An 18,433-nucleotide genomic window follows, 5' to 3' on the forward strand; every position below is an offset into this window, starting at 1 on the left:
ACTACGTAGCTTCGGGTTCAATCCTACTATGCAGTATCTTGGGCAAGTGTCTTTTACTATAGCGCCAGACCGACCAATGCGTTGTGAGTGAATTTGTAAGATGGAAACTGTGAGGAAACCCGTCATGTGTGTGTGTGTGTGTGTGCATGTGTGTTACTCTTCCACTGCCACTTAACTACCGCAGCTCAGCAGTTTCAGCAAAAAACTGACAGAATAAGTACCAGACTTACAAAGACAAGTACTTGGATGGATTTTGTCCGACTAGACCCTTCAAAGTGGTACCCCAGTATGGCCGCGATCTGATGACTGCAACAAGGATAAGGTAAAAGAATGTAAAAGGGGTAAAATCGACGTTTCAATTTGTGTTAAACTTTCGCACGTTGATGCAAAGTTTATGTTAGTGTCTGAGGACAGAAGCGAATGCAAAGAGCAAATTGCAATAACTAACTGATGCTACCTCTATTCACGTCTATCCGCAACACTCGGATATTATTCTTTGAATTTATTATGCCGTAGGAATAATATTTTGTAGAGAAACGCATCATAAAACTCGAGCGTTCTGTAACTGTTCAAGTTTGAAATAGGTTCAGGTTTATTAAGGCGATAAAGCCTAGTTTATTTGGTTTTCGTTTTAGCTGTGTTAGATATAATGAAACATTCATAAAAGTGCATTGAAGATTATAAATACTATCAAGCGCTGCAAATGGGAATTTTAGGTCAAGCGCATTGTTGCAGTGCTGACCTGAAATAGTGTCGCAAAACATTGGCAAATCCAGTAGAAGGCCTTGTTGATTAAAGAAGCTGATCCTTAGTGCTTATGTTGAATTAGACATTTCACTCAAGGAATGCAGAGGAATGGCGATTGCACAAGTTCGTCTGGAGGAAATGGAAACTGAGAGATTGTTATTGATGAAAAGGAAGGAAGTTAAAGAGATGATATAAACTTACGAAGATTGGTTCAGAGATTTGTTTAAAACTGTATCTTTAGCTAGACATACTTTGAAGTAAAGACCATTTTAAGAAAGCAGCCCCGTTTTGGCATTTTAAAATGCACTCGGCGATACTCCCAGAGAAGACCAAAATTTTGTAAGGTTCGAAAATCAATAGAGAAAAATCAATAGTGAACGAATTAATCAAAGTGTGTTAGTCAAAGATTGCTTGTTATAATTCTCTAATAAACATTGTTCATTGAAAAACATAATTAAATTGACTGGGATTAATTTGATTGTTTTCATTCACATTGATAAAAAGCAATCCCCCTGTATGCTAGAAATAGCAGCCAATCTACCTCACATCATATCCATTGTCTTTAAAAGAGACTTACACATTGGATGTTTTTTAAAGTGTGAAAGTCACGGCTGGAACGATTTTGATCACAGCTCTTCTTGCTCCATCAGAATTGATCTAGGACGAAGCAAACAACTCGTTCTGATTTAGTTCTCTGATGTCGCTGAAATTGATTCATAGCTTTCATTACTTCTGCCGACAAAAGCGGTGAGCTGCGACGCCGGACAAAATGCTTTGCGACGACCCGTCCGTCTTTACGTTCTGAGTTCAAATCCGCTGAGGTCGACTTTGACTCTCACCCTTTCGAGGTCAATGAAATAAGTATCAGTCGAATACTGGGTCCAATTAAACGACTACACCCCATCCCCAAAAATTTCAGGCCTTGTGTCTATAATAGGGAAGATTAATTCTGCTGAGAAGATAATCACGTGTTACTGCCCCTAATTTAAAAATCAAGGTTCTTGTTTCGAATCCTGTACGTACTACGTACACAAACATGAAAATGACACCTGATAACGATTGGAAGGCAAACCTATCGAAAGATAGCACAAATGTAAATTATTTCTTCGTTTTTACTGAAAATACGCATATTAATACTTAGGAATGCATACCATGTGTGTGTGTGTGTGTCCTACCATTGCATGATAACCAAGTTTGGTGCAATTAGGTTCCCGAAACTTAGCGGTTCGGTGAAAGAGATTATTAGATTAAGTACCAGGTTTCAAAAAATTAAGTACCGAGGTCGATGTGTTCGACTAAGATTCTTCAAGGTGGTGCCCTAGCATGGCCGCAGTCTAAAGATTGAAACAAGTAAAAGGTAGAATATACGTATATTTATAAATTATGTTGCCGTTGGTTATGGCTAGTCAGAAAGTTACCGTCGGTTCACGTCTATTATTGCACTTAGCAATATAGGCGACCAAGTAGAACTGGTGGCCGAAACAACATAACTTTTTTCTAATGCAGGTAAAAATATATTCTTGGCCAGCCTGGTGGTGAAAAGAAAACCGTGAAATGAATATTTTCGAAGGGAAAGCCCTTCTGAGAGAAACGGGGTTGCCTCACTTTGAATGGTTCCAATTGTGTCCGAAAAGGGTCAGTTTATATCCGAAAATGAACTTGTCAGCAAGCGAGTAAGCCCATGTTTCCAACGCGAATTCTTTATCATGGGGACACCAACTAAAAACTTCCGTTTTTAGATTTAAGAAGGCATCCAGCTCGATCGAATTTTTTAGGACTCTTGCTCTCTCGTCCAAGTAAGGTTTGTATCGTCTGCTTCCGTCGAAGCATGGCCCAGGCAGTTCCAGGAGCTTCAATTTAAACCTGCATAACGTTCCCTCTTCTTTTAAATGTCATTTGTAGTTGACCAATATAGTAATGATGTGCCTCTCTGGGGATCCTAAAAGATAACTTGTTAGTTAGACGTAGCTCAAAGGGGCCCTCGGTTGCTCCAACATATTCCCCTGCATGTGTCCCTACGTTGTCGGTGCTGCTTTTGTTGTTATTGTTGCTGCTGCTGCCAAACACCACCTTTGCCTCATAGACTGCAGCCTCGAAGTTGCATCGACCGCCTACTGGGCACTCACTGTTAACCTGCCTTTGTGCAGACTTTAGGGACGTTCATTAAAATCTTGTTTTACACTTGGTGCACAGCGAACGAGAACCTTATGTTGTGTCTATCAAATAATCGTCTGTACGCATGGAATTTTTTAAAATGTTTATCAGCTTATCTAAGGAAGACCCTTCTCACGCAGGTATTGATAAGTGAGAAGTGTGGGGCTAAACCAAAGGACTTTACGGTGGTGCTTTCTTTTGTAAGTGTTAGGTCCCGATATATAGGAGATGCCGGCCTTAAACCTGCTGACTGTCAAAGCCTCGTTGTAATAGGGGACTGCAGCGTCGAAAATATCTTTGATCGAGGATAGGTTCGATATCCTCTTACTGACACCCTTCACAAGATTTTTAAACACAGCAGGCGTATAAATTTAATGTTGGTTACAATCGTTTCACTGCCATTCCGCTTCGGTGTGATAAATTTCACTAGGCCTGTATAAATTTACCCATTGTTGAATAGCAGGGAGTGCCACCTGATCAGATACTCACCGAGGTTATACCAAAGTTATACCAAATTTATACGGAATGACAAATGTAACACATATTAAACTTATACTTATAAACTAATATATTAATATCTTCATCTTCTTCGTCTTACATATATAGCCATACAATCGTAAGGGCTGTTTTTTTAACATAAAAGTGAATTCAATACAAGAGTAAGAATAGAGCATAGTGAATTTATTTTGGCTAAAATATAGATCGCTGAGTTTCGCCTTCCAGGTTGAAAATAGTGTGTGAAAGAATGTTAAAAATTACTATAGTTGTATGTGTGAGCGTGTGTCCATGTGTATGTGTGTGTTGGAGACTGAAAGAGACAGACAGAGAGACCGAGAGACAGACAGACAAACAAACAAACAGACAAGGAAAGAAGGAGGATTAGTTGTGACGCGGCGGAAGTGTAAGACTTGGTGGAATTAGGAAAAGGGTCGTTCTAATAAGGAAATACTGGCGGGAAACTTAACAAAAAAAAAGGTATAAATAAAGGAGGACGGTTAAAACACTGTTGAACAGATTCAGATAATATGTTTATACACCCACTAAGATAAATTTAATATTCACAATACTGATAAAGTAGTGAGGATATGTAGGTAAATGGGTTAAGCTTAACGAAACCTACATGGAGTTTTAAAATTAAAATGTAGCATTTATTTTTTAACTGAATAAAAAATGTTGATGCAGATATGATAAATATTTAGTTAGAAATCTGATGATACACACAAAGCTGAAGAGATACATAACTAGAATGCAACAGAGTTAGAAGAAAGACAAAAATAAAAACCCGCCGGCTAAATGTGACATTCGTGACCTCTCGCTAATATACGCACACACAAAAGCACACACGGATTAAACTAGAATTACAAAAGTACACCAACATCTGTAAAAGCGCAGCATATGCACACAGACGCAAAAAAATATATATAAATAGTCCGCTAAAGTTTCAATTAATTCTTATATGATAAATAAATCTGACTCTACTTATAGAAGTAGCACAATAGGCAAATGTTTGCTGTTATCTGTAATTTTTTTTTTGTGTGTGCGATTGGCAACACGTCTGTGCGTGTATGTGTATATATATATATATATATATATATATATATATACACATACACATACAATATATACGCATATATATATATATATATATATATATATATATATATATATATATCGCTAACCACTACACACATTTTTTCTCTCCTTGTTTCTTTCTGTGTTCCTTTCTGTGGAAGAGCGTAGGCTCGAAACGTTAAAGACTTTTTCATACTTTTGTCATTCTGTAAAAGCTTTTCTATACGACATAATAACTGAACGAATTAAGACAAAATCTAGAATTTGTCAACACATCTAATTCCACAATTGTTAGCGTTGACATAATTCCCATCATATTGAATTTTACATACCTTTTTTTTTTATCTTTCTCAAACAAGACAAAAGAAATGAAAACATGCCGTTTTATAAAAGGTACTGCTATCACCTGTTTTTATGACAGAAAGAAAAACAGGAGATTCTTTTGGTTCCATAATTTGATTGAATATATTTTTTCCTACATTTTAAACAACTGAAATTATGGTGCTACAGATAATTCTTTTAAAATTCCAGTTTTGTTTTTCACACATCTACTTGTGGTAAATCTTCCATAAACTATTTTACAATAACACTTTCTAAGACAACGTATTTCCAGCCGCTGAAACCCGTCTCTTCATTTCAAAGCATTTCTTTCGTGAGGAGGAGACTATAGTCGAGAAATATTGATATCTTGCAGAATAGCAACTGGTCGCTAGTATCTTAAACTGATGAACAATCAATCCACAATTTTTGGTTTGTGCGAAAATAAAAAGCAAAACGGTATGTAAAGTTCAATGTGATGGAAATTATATGGAGTTATTTGTTTTTGGCAAAACGTTTCCGAAGCGTATATTTCTTTCCTTTGGGAGTGGGATCTCGGCGGAAGTAAAAAATGCGTATACCACCCGTTTGGGTCTAACCCTAAACACCGCGTGTGCGTGTTCTTTACTTTCGCCGGGGCCTCATTTTTTTTTTTCTGCCTTTGAGATGTGACAATGGAAAAAAAAAAAGTCGTCAGAGTTCGCCATCAATGCAAATATTGGTGAAATCAGATGAGTGTTAATAAATTTTTGTGCTTTTCTTAGTTCATTTAATTATTATGTGGAATACAAAAAGTGTTTAATGAATGACAAAAAAAATGTTGGATGAAGTGTAATTTTGGAGTAAAGAGAAAAAAATAAGTGGAAAGTATTTCTTTACTGTTTATGCTGAATAGAAAAGAAGATTTTACCGAATGGCAAAAATACGAAAAAAAAAAAAAACAAAGATGAAAAATACCGGGTGAAAAAGCAAAAATTCATTTTAATCGTGAAAGATACGATGACGGGATGTGGGGTGAGACAAGATATTTTTTTAATGCGAATTACAAGTATTTCAGAATGTAGAATACAATGTAATGACGAAAAATGAAGAAAAAGAAAAACAATCGTTTTTTTAAACAGTTGTTGCAAAGGTACGATAAGGGATGGGGTGGGGAGTAGGATAAACATTAAAAAAAACATGGATTAAATTTATGTCCTCTCCACCTCCACACCCGTGTTTTGAAATGTGGAGTGCAATAAAATGTGGAAAAATCCCCCCTCCCCCCCCCCCCCCCAAAAAAAATTGGAGCAATTCCGATTTATATGTGACAGTTATTCCGAAACTCAAATTTCGCCGAGGTTGACTTTACCTCTCATCCTTTCCAGGCCTTGTGCCTATAACAAAAAGCATCATTTATGATATTTGCATATATACTAACTTAACCAAACTTATTGAAATGTAATGATGTCTTTATCTCCCAAGCTACTGATGAAAACTATCCTAGAATTAAATATTAGATAATTATCAGGGATCGAACTGATCACAGTGAAGTATAGGTATAATTATTGTAAAGATGTATTCTAAAGAGAGGATTAATAGCACAGAAAATTCTAGTACTCAGTTCTAATATGGGCACTAGAACACAAACTTATGTGTACAAAGACACACGTTTTTGATGTGAATATACAAGTACACATTTTTAATAAGAATACTAGGGCAATAGAACCATCTTTGAAGGGTTTTACAAGCAGAAATGATCATAAGGGACTTCTCAAATTTCTGGATTCTTTCATCAGATTCTGGTGTTCTTTCACTGACTCGTGTATAAAAAATAAATTATTTTATGATTGCTTATTTTTTGCGTCCATTGGTGACGGTAAAACCTATTTTAGTTGCTGACTTATTAGTGCTACAAACAAGTCTGTGTCTAGAGTATGTATATCTTGAAATGTCAACTGATGAAAATATTATGTAAGGGGTAATCTTACATAACAAGAAACACGGGTGTTATATGTTTTACATATATGTGTATGCATGTATGTTTCTGTGCGTGTGTGTGTGTGAGAGAGAGAGAGTCATAAAAGTCTATTCACAAAAAGAAGTCAAAAGAATATTGCAAACAGTACTCAACAATGGCTGAATCAAATGCACCGTAGTTTTGGCTGAATAAACCATAAAAAAAACTCATTAAACAGAACACAGATAATACACCTAACCACAAACAATAAGATTATATTGCAAACACAAACTTAAAATCATCAATACAAAATCATAGACTAGGTCACATAACACACTCAGATGACCAGGGTAAATATATATGCATATATATATATGTATATATATATATATATATATATATATATATATATATATATATATATATATATATATATATATATATATATATATATAGTTCAAAACTTACTTGCAGGGATTTGGGGAGGAGGGAACTTGTCAATTACATCAACCCAAGTACTCAGCTAGTACTTAATTTATTGATCATGAAAGGATGAAAGGCAAAGTTAACCTCAGTGGAATATAGAAACAGACAAAATACCACTAAGCATTTTGTCTGGCATGCTAACACTTCTGTCAGCTCATTGCCTGTCATAACAATAGCGAAGATGATGACAACAACAATGATGATGCTAAAGTTACTGCTAAATAATTTATTATATACAGGGTGCTTCAGCAATGGGACATATTTTATACATAATAACCAGGACTAAAACAAGCATATTTCTAACAAATAAATTACAAATATTACAAAATAATGTTCCCCATCATTACAGGACACTTGTTTTTAAACAGTCTTTTTTACTTTCAGGTGTTAAGAAGATCTTCACACATATCTTGGAATACATTTCATGGTAACAGAGCAAAAATGGCATTAAAAGACCAATCTAAAAAGGGTGTTATGGACACAATTAGCTCTACAGCAAGCAATCTGTTGAACCGGCATTTTTACGATTTAATTTGGTCCAAAGAATCAGCAAGTATTTTCTCTCTTTGTATTTTATGCCTACATTTTTAGCTTTAATAATTCCTACCAGACAATTAACATAGATCAAAGGGTGCTACTTTGGCGTGTGATCAACAACTTAAAGGGTGATTACTTTAGGTTACATTTTAGTTTACTTTTCAATTTCTAAAAACCCTTAAAATTAGCATTGTAAATGTATTTTTTCAAAATTCTTACTATTTTGATAATAATAAAACCATGTTTCATTTACGTATTAGTAAATAAATAAATAGATTTATTAATCCAGTTTACATCCAATATTTTTTTAATCGATTTCAATAGGTAAAGATTACAAAAAATGTTTTTAGAAATTGCATAAAAAATCGAATTAAGCCCTTTGGCAGCTTTGCTGATTTCGGCAAGTTGGTTGGAGGTCAAAAAATAAAAAATAAATAGGTCAATAATTATAAAAAAAAAAAGAGAAATATCCTTTGCATGTAAGGCAGTCAAAAATGTATATAAAAAGTAAATCCCTTTATGTTTGGGAATATGAAATATTTCAAATGTTATAAATACTGTAGGTCTATAAATTCAAGTTTATAAATGAGTTTGGTTCAACAGAAGGTGAATTTTTAAAGATTTTTTTGAAATTTGACAGCGAAAAAATGTTTTTTTAGCTTTTGTGGTAAAATAATAATAAGAAACCAAGAATAAATAATATAATAATTAACATAAGCTTGTAGATCACACAAATTTGGCAGCTGTTTTTCATCGTAAAGAAACTAAAGACTAACCTAAAGTAATCCCATTTATGTTGTAGATCACACACCAAAGTAGCACCAATCAAAGTCTAAAAGTTTACTGTTATGCCATTAAATTTTTTTTTTTTAAATAATTGTTTTGAAACTATATAACTATATCCATGGGCTCACCAAAACCTTGTGAGTAGAATTTGCAGATAGAAAATGAAAAAAGCCCATCATATAATAGATAAATAGATAGATAGATAGATAGATAGATAGATAGATAGATATAGACATATATAGTATGTATGTGTGTATGCGTGTATGTGTGTATGCATGTATGTGTGTGTGTGTGTGCATATGTGTGTGTGTGTGTGTGTGTGTGTGTGTGTGTGTGCACCCTTGCCTTGATATCATGTGATGGTTGTAAACCAGCATATTGTTCATTTCCAGTTTTCCAAGAAAAATGTCTGGTCAAGGGAAATGTTACCTTGCTTGGAAACTGGTGAGGATTGGTGACAGGAAAGGCATCTGGCCATAAAAGATCTGCCTTAATAAAGCTCCATCTGTTCCATGCATACATAGAAAAGTGCGCATTTGATGATGATAATGACGATGAGGATGATGACATATAAATTGGAATTTGGAAAATTCAGATTTCTTTAATATTTTCACTGATATTTTACAGTAAGATTACAAAATAATTTAATCAGCTACTATGAAAATATTTCTGTAAATGAATATTTCTTTTCATTTATAGAGTACAGGACCAGTGAGTGATATCAACCACAATATCTGTGATACCAGCTCAGGTACTGCAACGTTTTCTATGCAAGATGTATCAGAACATAGTGTTTCAGACTCTTGTTGGATTGTGATACGAGATAAAGTCTACGATATAACTGAATTTCTTAGCAAGGTAAGATTCACATTAAATGCAACTCACTGAGGTATAGCTGTGTGGTTAAGATGCTCCATTTGCAATCATGTAGCTTGGGGTTCAGTCTCACAAGGGTCTTCTACTATAGCTCCAGACTGACCAATGTCTTGTGATTGGATTTGGTAGTCAGAAATTGTGTGGAAGCCCAAATTTTGTACGACTATTATTCTTTCTATTCTTTCATTCTTTCTATTCTTTCATTCTTTCTATCAGCCCCTTCACTCTTATTTCGTTCATTCCACTCTTCGTGTACCATTTCTCCGTTTTTTTTTTTTCCGGCTTAGCTTAGTTTTTCCTTGGGGCTGGCTAGATTGAAGCAATCTCAAGTATAACCAACCAGAATTGCAAAGATAATCTGGAACTCGACTGAGGAAAGAAAACTCTAAATGACCCATCCTTGTTTTCTTTGTATTGTCTATCTGGATGTTTTGTTGTCCCTTTTTTGTATCGCTTAACTCTCTGGATGTTTTGCGTTCTTGTCCCATTTTTGTATTTTGTGCGTGTGTGTGTGTGTGTGTGTGTGTATGTGTCCATATTTGTCTTTCTCTCCCATTTCTTGACAAATAGTGTTGGTTCTTTTATGTCCTGGCAACATAGAGGTTCAGCAAAAGAGACCAATAAAATAAGTACCAGATTTTAAGAAAAATAAGTGCCGAGGGCAATTAGCCCAGCTAATAATCCCTTGAAGGCACCAGCATGGCCACAATCCTATGTTTGAAACAAGTGATATAACTAAATTACTGGTTTTAAATGTAATGGCAAAAAGAATCTATCACACAAACATTTCAGACTCGCCCATATTGTTGAACTTCTGTCCATGAATGAAATGAGCCATGGCTCAGAAAAGGTGTTAATCTGATATTGCAAGATCTGGATTGTAGGCAGGGTGAGACATCAGGGCGAGCAGAATGACCTCTGTCTCTAATCTACAACTGGGAGATGCCACTTGGGGGCTGTTTAAAAGAGTTTGACAATTTGCAATATTTAATAAAATTCAGCAATAAGCAGAGATTGTCAATTCAAGGGTGACTACTCTGCTATTTTAAAATTCAAGACATCAAGTTCGCTTCCGGCTGAAGTGCCATCGATCACCATATCGATTTGTTGTTTGCAATAACTAGAAAATATTGATTTCAAATTTTTGTACAAGGCCAGCAGTTTTGCGGGAGGAGTTAAGTCGATTATATCGATCCCAGTGTTCAGCTGGTTCGTATTTTATCGATTCCGAAAAGATGAAAAACAAAATCGACCTCGGCAGAATTTGAACTCAGAACGTAAAAATGGACGAAATACCGCTAAGCATTTTGTCCGGCCTGCTGATGATTCAGCCAGCTAGCCGCCTTATAACCGGAAAATATTTATTTAAAATTCTGGCGCAAGGCCAGCAATTTCGTGGGGAGTGGATAAGTTGATTACATTGATCCCCCAGTACCCAGCTGGTACTTATTTTGTCGACTCTGAAAGGATGAAAGGAAAAGTGGATCTCAGCGGAATTTGAACTGAAGTTGTAAAGACGGACGAAATGACGCTAGGCATTTTGCGTGGTGTGCTAACGCGAAGTTCTTGTCAACGTTGGCAGCAAGCCTCACCAAGGTGTTTGGTGATACTCGTGAGAGCGTTTGGTTTTCCCAATGCTTTATCCCCACCATCGTCCGTGATAATGCGACGAGCGTGCTGGCTTGCTTCAGTAGGTTCCGTTAAACCTTGTGGTGTGCTGTGATAAAAAAATTTTAAAAAAAACTTGTGGTGTGCTGTGATTTTTAAAAAATCCCCACAAATGGTTTCAATACAGTTTTAACAGAAAGATTTCGAAGAATTAGATGAAAGTCCTCCAGTAATTTTCTTTCATGTAAATAAATGTTTATATTAATTGTTTACACCAAGTCATATGTAATGTTATGATGCAGGAGTATCAAATATTTCTATATATGTAAGGTAAGACGTCCCACCTATAACGTTAGACACTCAATGGCGGCGGCGGTGGTGGTGGTGACTACAACTACTACGACGACGACGACAACCATGGGGAAAAGGAGATTTGAGGTGGAAGTGGATTACAACAATAACGATTTTCACATTACCGGCAATTTTATGTAAACTACAAAGGGAAGTAACTACTACAACAGTTGTGTCCCTTCTGCAATTTTTCATTTATTTTCTTTTTGATATGTATTTACTATTGGTCTCCGAGAGTGTAGCGGGTGCTTTTTAAGTGCCACCGGCACGAGGGCCAGTCGGGCGGTACTGGCAACAGCCACGCTCAAATGGTGTTTTTTTATGTGCCACCTGCACAGGAGTCAGTCCAATGTTTTGTTCACATGCCACCGGCACAAGTGCCAGTAAGGCGAAGCTGGAAACGATCGCGCTCAAATGGTGATTTTTACGTGCCAGTGGCACGGAAGCGAGACTCATCAAATTTGGTTCACTTTCGATCTCACTTGCCCCAACAGGTCTTCGCAAGCTGAGTTTAGTGTCAAATGAGGGAAGGTTAGCATGGGTGCCAGTCATCGAATTTGGTTCAATTTCGATTTCGATACACACACACACACACACACACACACACACACACACACACACACACATATATATATATATATATATATATATATATATATATATATATATTGGTTGTCAAGCAGTGGTGAGGAGACAAACATAGAGAATAGATACAAAAATTAACTCACAAAGCATTGGTCCACCCAAAGCTTTGGTAGAAGACAATTGCCCAAGGTGCCACACAGTGACACTGATCCCAAAACTATGTGGTTGCAATGCAAACTTCTTAACCATACAGCCATGTCAGGTCATTGTCTTAAATCAGGATTTTTTTACTAATTAAGTATTTACTAAATGCCATATATAGTGTGAAGAGTTTATCTAGTTTTTGTCCATACTTTCTGTAGAAGACCACATGCTTGAAATGTAAAAGACATTTCTTTCTTTTTTTTTTTTTTCTGAGCATAAACCTATTACACTCTGTTTCCTTTTTTTTTTTTTATCTCATTTTCATGTATTTTTTTTTTACTTTTGCACCAAACATACATACATATATATATTTTGAGCGAGATCATTGCCAGTGCCCCTGGACTGGCTCTTGTGCAGGTGGCACATAAAATACACCATCTTGAGCGTGGCCGTTGCCAGTACCGCCTGACTGGCCTTCGTGCGGGTGACACGTAAAAGCACCCACTACACTATCGGAGTGGTTGGCGTTAGGAAGGGCATCCAGCCGTAGAAACTCTGCCAAATCAGATTGGAGCCTGGTGTAGCCATGGACAGCACGAAAAACTGACGTTAAATGATGAGGGTGTGGCCTCACCTTTTATATGCAATTGATTTATTACAGCATAAATACTACAAACAAAAACACACACGTTTTATATGTTGTTTTTGAAAGTAAAGAGGAAACTGAAGCATATACATGGACATGTTGCAACAGCTGCAAGTCACTCATGCATGCAAAGAAAGAATGAATGAAGGAATGAAAGTGTTACAAATATTTAGAGGAAGAAGGATGTAATGACAATAGATAAGTGTTCAATAAGTATCAGATATTTATTGAGTGGTAAACTATTATAAATATCAGTTACTGGTGTAATTGATTCTTGTGTAACAAGTGCTTCATATGATGGCTGAATTAATCTGTTAAGAAACACAACTCAAGATGAATTGAAACAATTCTCCAACAATCTTAAACTTTTCCTCAGTTTCGCTGTTGGTGGCTTATTAGGGGCTGCTTTCCTACACTTGTTACCAGAGGCAGGGTCTCATGCCAAGTCATTTGATGACTATTTGTGGACAGGAAAATGGGTCCTAACAGGTCTGCTTCTGTTCCTTTTCATTGAAAACATTATGAGTGGTGAGTCCCAATTTAAGGAATTGGAAGAAATTGAAGAAAAAACACGGGCTGCCCAGTTAGATTGAACTCAAGGCAACATGATAGTAAAGCGAGGTACATAACTTCATGATTATTTATGTATGTATGTATGTATGTATGTATTATTTCAGAATCTGTGTTGCTATGACATTAACATCAATCTGTAATAATAAAAGTGAAATTCTGTCTGTCCATCTGGGACCCCTGTATCTCAGTCTACATTTGCTCTACATAGACATATTATACCTTTTTGGAAACAGGATGATCCCAGGATTGAAAATCTGCCCTGAATTTGGTTCTTGAACATCCAGCATTGGGACCTGTTTAAAAGCATTTGGGCTGCTATTTCTAGCAAGTAAAGCTTGGCTGATTTATACCATCTTGGTTGGCATTTGTCAGATGACATCAGAGATCAAGGAGGAGATAAATGACATTCACTTCATTAATTTTACATTGAGATAAGAACTTAGGGATAAATTGGCCAACAGTTGGAGTTCAACTTGGGACTGGAATACTAGAATGGTTCCTTTACAGTATTAATTCTCATCCGTCCTTAACCCCTGATCAAACACCACCGGGCATACAGTCATTATAGCTCTCTTCAGTTTTGATCTGCAAGCCCAATTAGGCCTCCACAGGAGCTAACTTAAAAGTCAGCACAGAGTGTGGCTTTTAAGCGAGTAACTAATAAAAGCTTCAAAGCAATACAAAACAAAATCTATTGTGCAACAAAAGCTCTTTAAATGAAACACTAATTTCAGACGTTAGAAATGTTTTTCTTCACAGTTTACAAACATATAGTTTGCAAGTGAAACAAATATTTTATAATTTTCATTTTAATTTTTTTTTTAATCATTTTAGCATCCTGGTGGAGAAGATATCCTCTTAGAACATGCAGGAAGAGATGCCACACATACGTTTGAGGACACAGGGCATTCAAACGCAGCTTCCAACATTCTACCTCAGTACTACATAGGAGAATTAAGACAGGTATATTACCTACTTTCAATTATGATAATAACTGTTAAATTTTATAACCAATTATTCAAGGAAACTCACAAATACCAAATGTAATCTGTTGAAATAGAATCTATCTTCCTATCAAGTTTCAGTTGAAGTTACATTAATAGTTTCACTGGTGATATTTTGACATATTATAAGGTGGCAAGCACCACCTCAGTGATACTCCTTATATCAGCAATATAGGGGACATCATTTAGGTGATGTACAAACATGAACGAAAACAACTAGAGAAATAGCATGAAATTTAAAGTCTTTAAGACTTTGAACATGCTGAAACTATGCTGAGTTCAATCTCCGTGGCTGATGAGAGGATTTTCTTTTTATTTGTCCTTTTCTAATAATCATTTGCACACACACACACACACACACACACACAATGAAAAAAAACAGAAGTAGATTTTTTACAATTGTCAATTATTTGGTATTAACATGTGCTGGATAAGTATTTACTTAACTCTTAAATATTTATTTAACTGAAAATAAACAGTTTACTTTAATGTATCCTTTAGTGACCTATAATTCTATTCAGTTTATTTTGATGTCTGAAATTCTCTTTCATCTTTCTTTTCAGATTGACAAAATTGATAAAAAAAAATGAAAATGGACCTTTGTTATTGTATATAGATCATCTCACTTCAACCTTCTCAGTTACAAAAACGCATTTAAAAACCATCTTCATTCATTGCACATCTTTATTTCAAGACATTCTGCAGTTCATTATTTTTATCAAATTGAAAAAAAAAACATTCCGAAATAAAACATCTTTCATGTATAAATATGGATTGTATTTGGTAATCTGTTGTATTTTGTTCCACAAATTATTTTGCATGTATTTTAACCCTTTAGCATTTAAACCAACCATATTCAGCCAAAATATTTTACCTGCTTTATTTTCAAACCAGCTAGATATGGCCTCCAAAGATCTTCTCTACAATTTCATTTTAAAAATAAACAATCACATCATCAAAATCTCAAAACTAATTAGGGTTAGGGTTAGTGATTTGGGTGTTCAACTCTCGATCATGAACACCCAAACCACTAACCCTCATGCCTTCACTATTAAAAGATGTAAGAATTGCATAAACCATAACTAGAAACTGAACCCGTGACCTTATGGTTGTCAGCTGAATAACCTAACCAGTAAGCCACATATTTACTCTTGATGTAAGAACTTACAGTAAACTCACTCAGACTTAGCTGCTGCTTTTGTCATGTCTTTGCTTTTGTATACATCACTGGAAGAGTCCAGTTGAAATATTACTAATCATGTCATATTCCATAGTAATTCATGTTGGTGCTGCTATTTGTTAGTGTTACAGCCACCAAGAGAATATCTGCTCACCAAGTCAATTGAGTTACTAGCCATACTACCCATTGATGAATCAATGATATGCGTCCTATTACCAGAATACATTCTGCTCTTGGTAGCTACATATAATAGAAGTAATAGCCAGTCTAGTTAGCTTTATGTAGGTAACTTTCAATGGCATAAATAGAAAGATGTTTCATTGGTTTTACAGCACTGTGATTACTGTCTCTTATAAAACTGAAGAAGACAATATGTGAACCATTTTAATGCATAGATTCTTCAGCTTGTAAGACCAGTGAAGCCATTGTTTGCAAATTAACATAAATATTCATTTATGCTTTCAAAGACCTATGTTTGCTTGTATCAATTTAGATACAAAACCTACAATGTTGTTCATTTATGGAAGTAGTTCTCAGCCATTTGTAACTTAACTCCTCCTGATACCAAATGGCATTTTACAAATGCCACCAAAAACCAGATTATTATAATCAAACTGAAGCTAATTTGCTATTTTTTATTACTTTCCAGTTCCACCCAATTACACTGTCTAACAGGATTTTTGTCCTTGGGTAGCGACTGTTATTTCCTATTTGTTTACTCCTAGAAAGTATGCAAAATGGCTAATATTTCCTTCAAACTTTGCTTTTGTTACATTTATTCAAACCCCAAAGAATCCCTCTCAACGCATAGCTATGATGCTCCCCCACTACTCCTGCTCATGATCAGAGATGCACATATTGTCAGCCACTAAGGGACATGTTCAAGTGGCTAAGGTCAAACAACTGACAAGCAAATCTGTGCTATTGAGCAGAATATTTGCTATAATGATATTTCTGCTTCAGCAACTCAGCACCGGATCTGTTTGAAATGTAATGAAATATCGGTCAGTTTCAAAACATTGATATCCAGGTCACAAAAGCAAAGTTTGAAGGGAATAGTAGTAATTAAATTTCCTTTCATTTATAGACAGAAGCAAATAACACTTACTGACCAAAGACACAAAAAAAAAACCCTAGTGTTATTCCTGACTTCTCTTATCAAATGTGATTTGTCAAGTAGCCCTCTACAACAAGAAACCTGCCCAGCTTCATTCCTTTTCTCTCATATTTTACTCCTCTCTACTCCTCATTTTCCGAGCTGTACCCCACCTCCTCAGGGCCTAGTCTTGCAAGCTGCATAGTGACCTTAGTACTGGTGGCACAGAAAAATGGCACATTATGTAAGTTGGTTAACATTAGGAAGGGCACCCAGCCACAGAAACCACACCAAAGCAGACATTAGAGCATGATGCAGCCCTTGGGCCTATCAGATCCTGTCAAGCCATCTAACCAGCATGGAACAAGGACATGGAATGACAATGTTGATGATGATGATGATGTTGCGTCTCTTTATGTTCTGAGTTCAAATTTTGCCAGGATCAATTTTTTTGCGTTTCATCCTCTCAGGGTCAATAAAATAAGTACCAGCCAAGTACTAGACTCCATCTAATCATCAATATCCACCACCACCACCACCATCATCATCATAAAATTTGTCACCTCATGCCTATGTTGAAAATCATTATTTTCTTTTACTCTCAAAACAACCATATTGCTACCACTGCTATTACAGCCAAGACTATCGCCATAACTGTTGCTGCAGCTATGACCACAACCACCCGTCACTACCATTGCCACAACAACAATCACTACTACTACTACTAGTAGTAGTAGTAGTAGTTTTCTCCATTTTACCACAGCTGAAGTATAGATAAGTAGCAGAAGATAATTCTAGAAAGCTCAAGTATAAACATGTTCACTGCTGTATAATTAGGTCATAATATTATTGATCAATATTGATCAGACAATGTTCTATAGAATATTGATCAAGTAAGGAACAAAGACTAAACAGCCTTTTTTTTTTTTTCAGGAATGTAGTCATGATAGAAAATAAATGAAATTTAGACTTAAATTCAGAAATTAGTAATAAGCTTTAAGAATTATGAAAGTTTAATTTTGAGTAACTGGGCAAATTTTTTCCAAAAGAACAATTGCATATAGGCCCTTTTGTAAGGAAAATGGGGAAATAAATGCAAATTATCCTGAGCATATCACTAATATTGATTTCAAATTTTGGCAGAAAATCAGCAATTTCAGAGAAGGGGATAAGTCAATTACATCAGGCCCCAGTGTTCAATTGGTATTTATTTCATGGACCTCAAAAAAGATAAAATGTAATGTCGACCTCGGTGGAATTTGAACTCAGAACATGGAGACAGATGAATTGTTGATGAGCATTTTGTCCATCGCAGTAATGATTCTGCTGGTTAGCCACCTTAGTGTAACACTAATATCAAATTTTAAACAGTCTGGAGAAATAACAATTAAAATCAACTGTAATTGGATTTAAAATGCCTAAATGAGACATAACACTTCTACAAATAATCAATCAGATTTCTTCTGTCATCTCACGCACATGAGAAAATGCTGATCTATTCGCTGTAATCTGTTATTATCAATGTTTGCATGTGAACCATTGTCTTGACATTGTGTGATGAATGTAAATGAGCATCAGTGTCATACAAGCAATGTTGTTTGTTTCCAGTCTTCCATGGAAAAATATTACTTTACTTCAGGAAGAGCTGAGGGTTGGCAAGAGGAAGGGCATCAGGCCATTGAAAATCTGCCTCAGTGAATTACATCTGACCCATGCAAGTGAGGAAAAGTGGATCTTAAACTATATATATATATATATATATAAAAACAAATAGTAAATGAGTATATGCATATATACGTACAGGTATGTGCATACCGACATCCACCTGTAT

At 35.6% G+C, this 18,433-nt stretch overlaps 1 protein-coding gene across 2 annotated transcripts in view; it reads left to right on the forward strand.

Moving 5' to 3' along the window:
• Nucleotides 1-15,115, forward strand: part of LOC106880830 (cytochrome b5) — an 18,315-nt gene extending 3,200 nt beyond the window's left edge. For both annotated transcript variants that reach the window (XM_089338028.1, XM_089338027.1), the window contains exons 2-5: nucleotides 7,601-7,765; nucleotides 9,239-9,397; nucleotides 14,157-14,285; nucleotides 14,890-15,115. In XM_089338028.1, coding sequence (XP_089194154.1) covers nucleotides 7,658-7,765; nucleotides 9,239-9,397; nucleotides 14,157-14,285; nucleotides 14,890-14,916 — 423 coding nt within the window. In that variant the 5' untranslated portion in view covers nucleotides 7,601-7,657 and the 3' untranslated portion in view covers nucleotides 14,917-15,115. The remainder of the gene's footprint in view (nucleotides 1-7,600; nucleotides 7,766-9,238; nucleotides 9,398-14,156; nucleotides 14,286-14,889) is intronic.
• The last annotated feature ends 3,318 nt before the right edge of the window (nucleotides 15,116-18,433 follow it).

This window comes from Octopus bimaculoides, chromosome 20 (genome assembly GCF_046866305.1).
Source record: "Octopus bimaculoides isolate indiv1 chromosome 20, ASM4686630v1, whole genome shotgun sequence".
In the NCBI taxonomy this organism is placed as follows: Eukaryota; Metazoa; Mollusca; class Cephalopoda; order Octopoda; family Octopodidae; genus Octopus; species Octopus bimaculoides.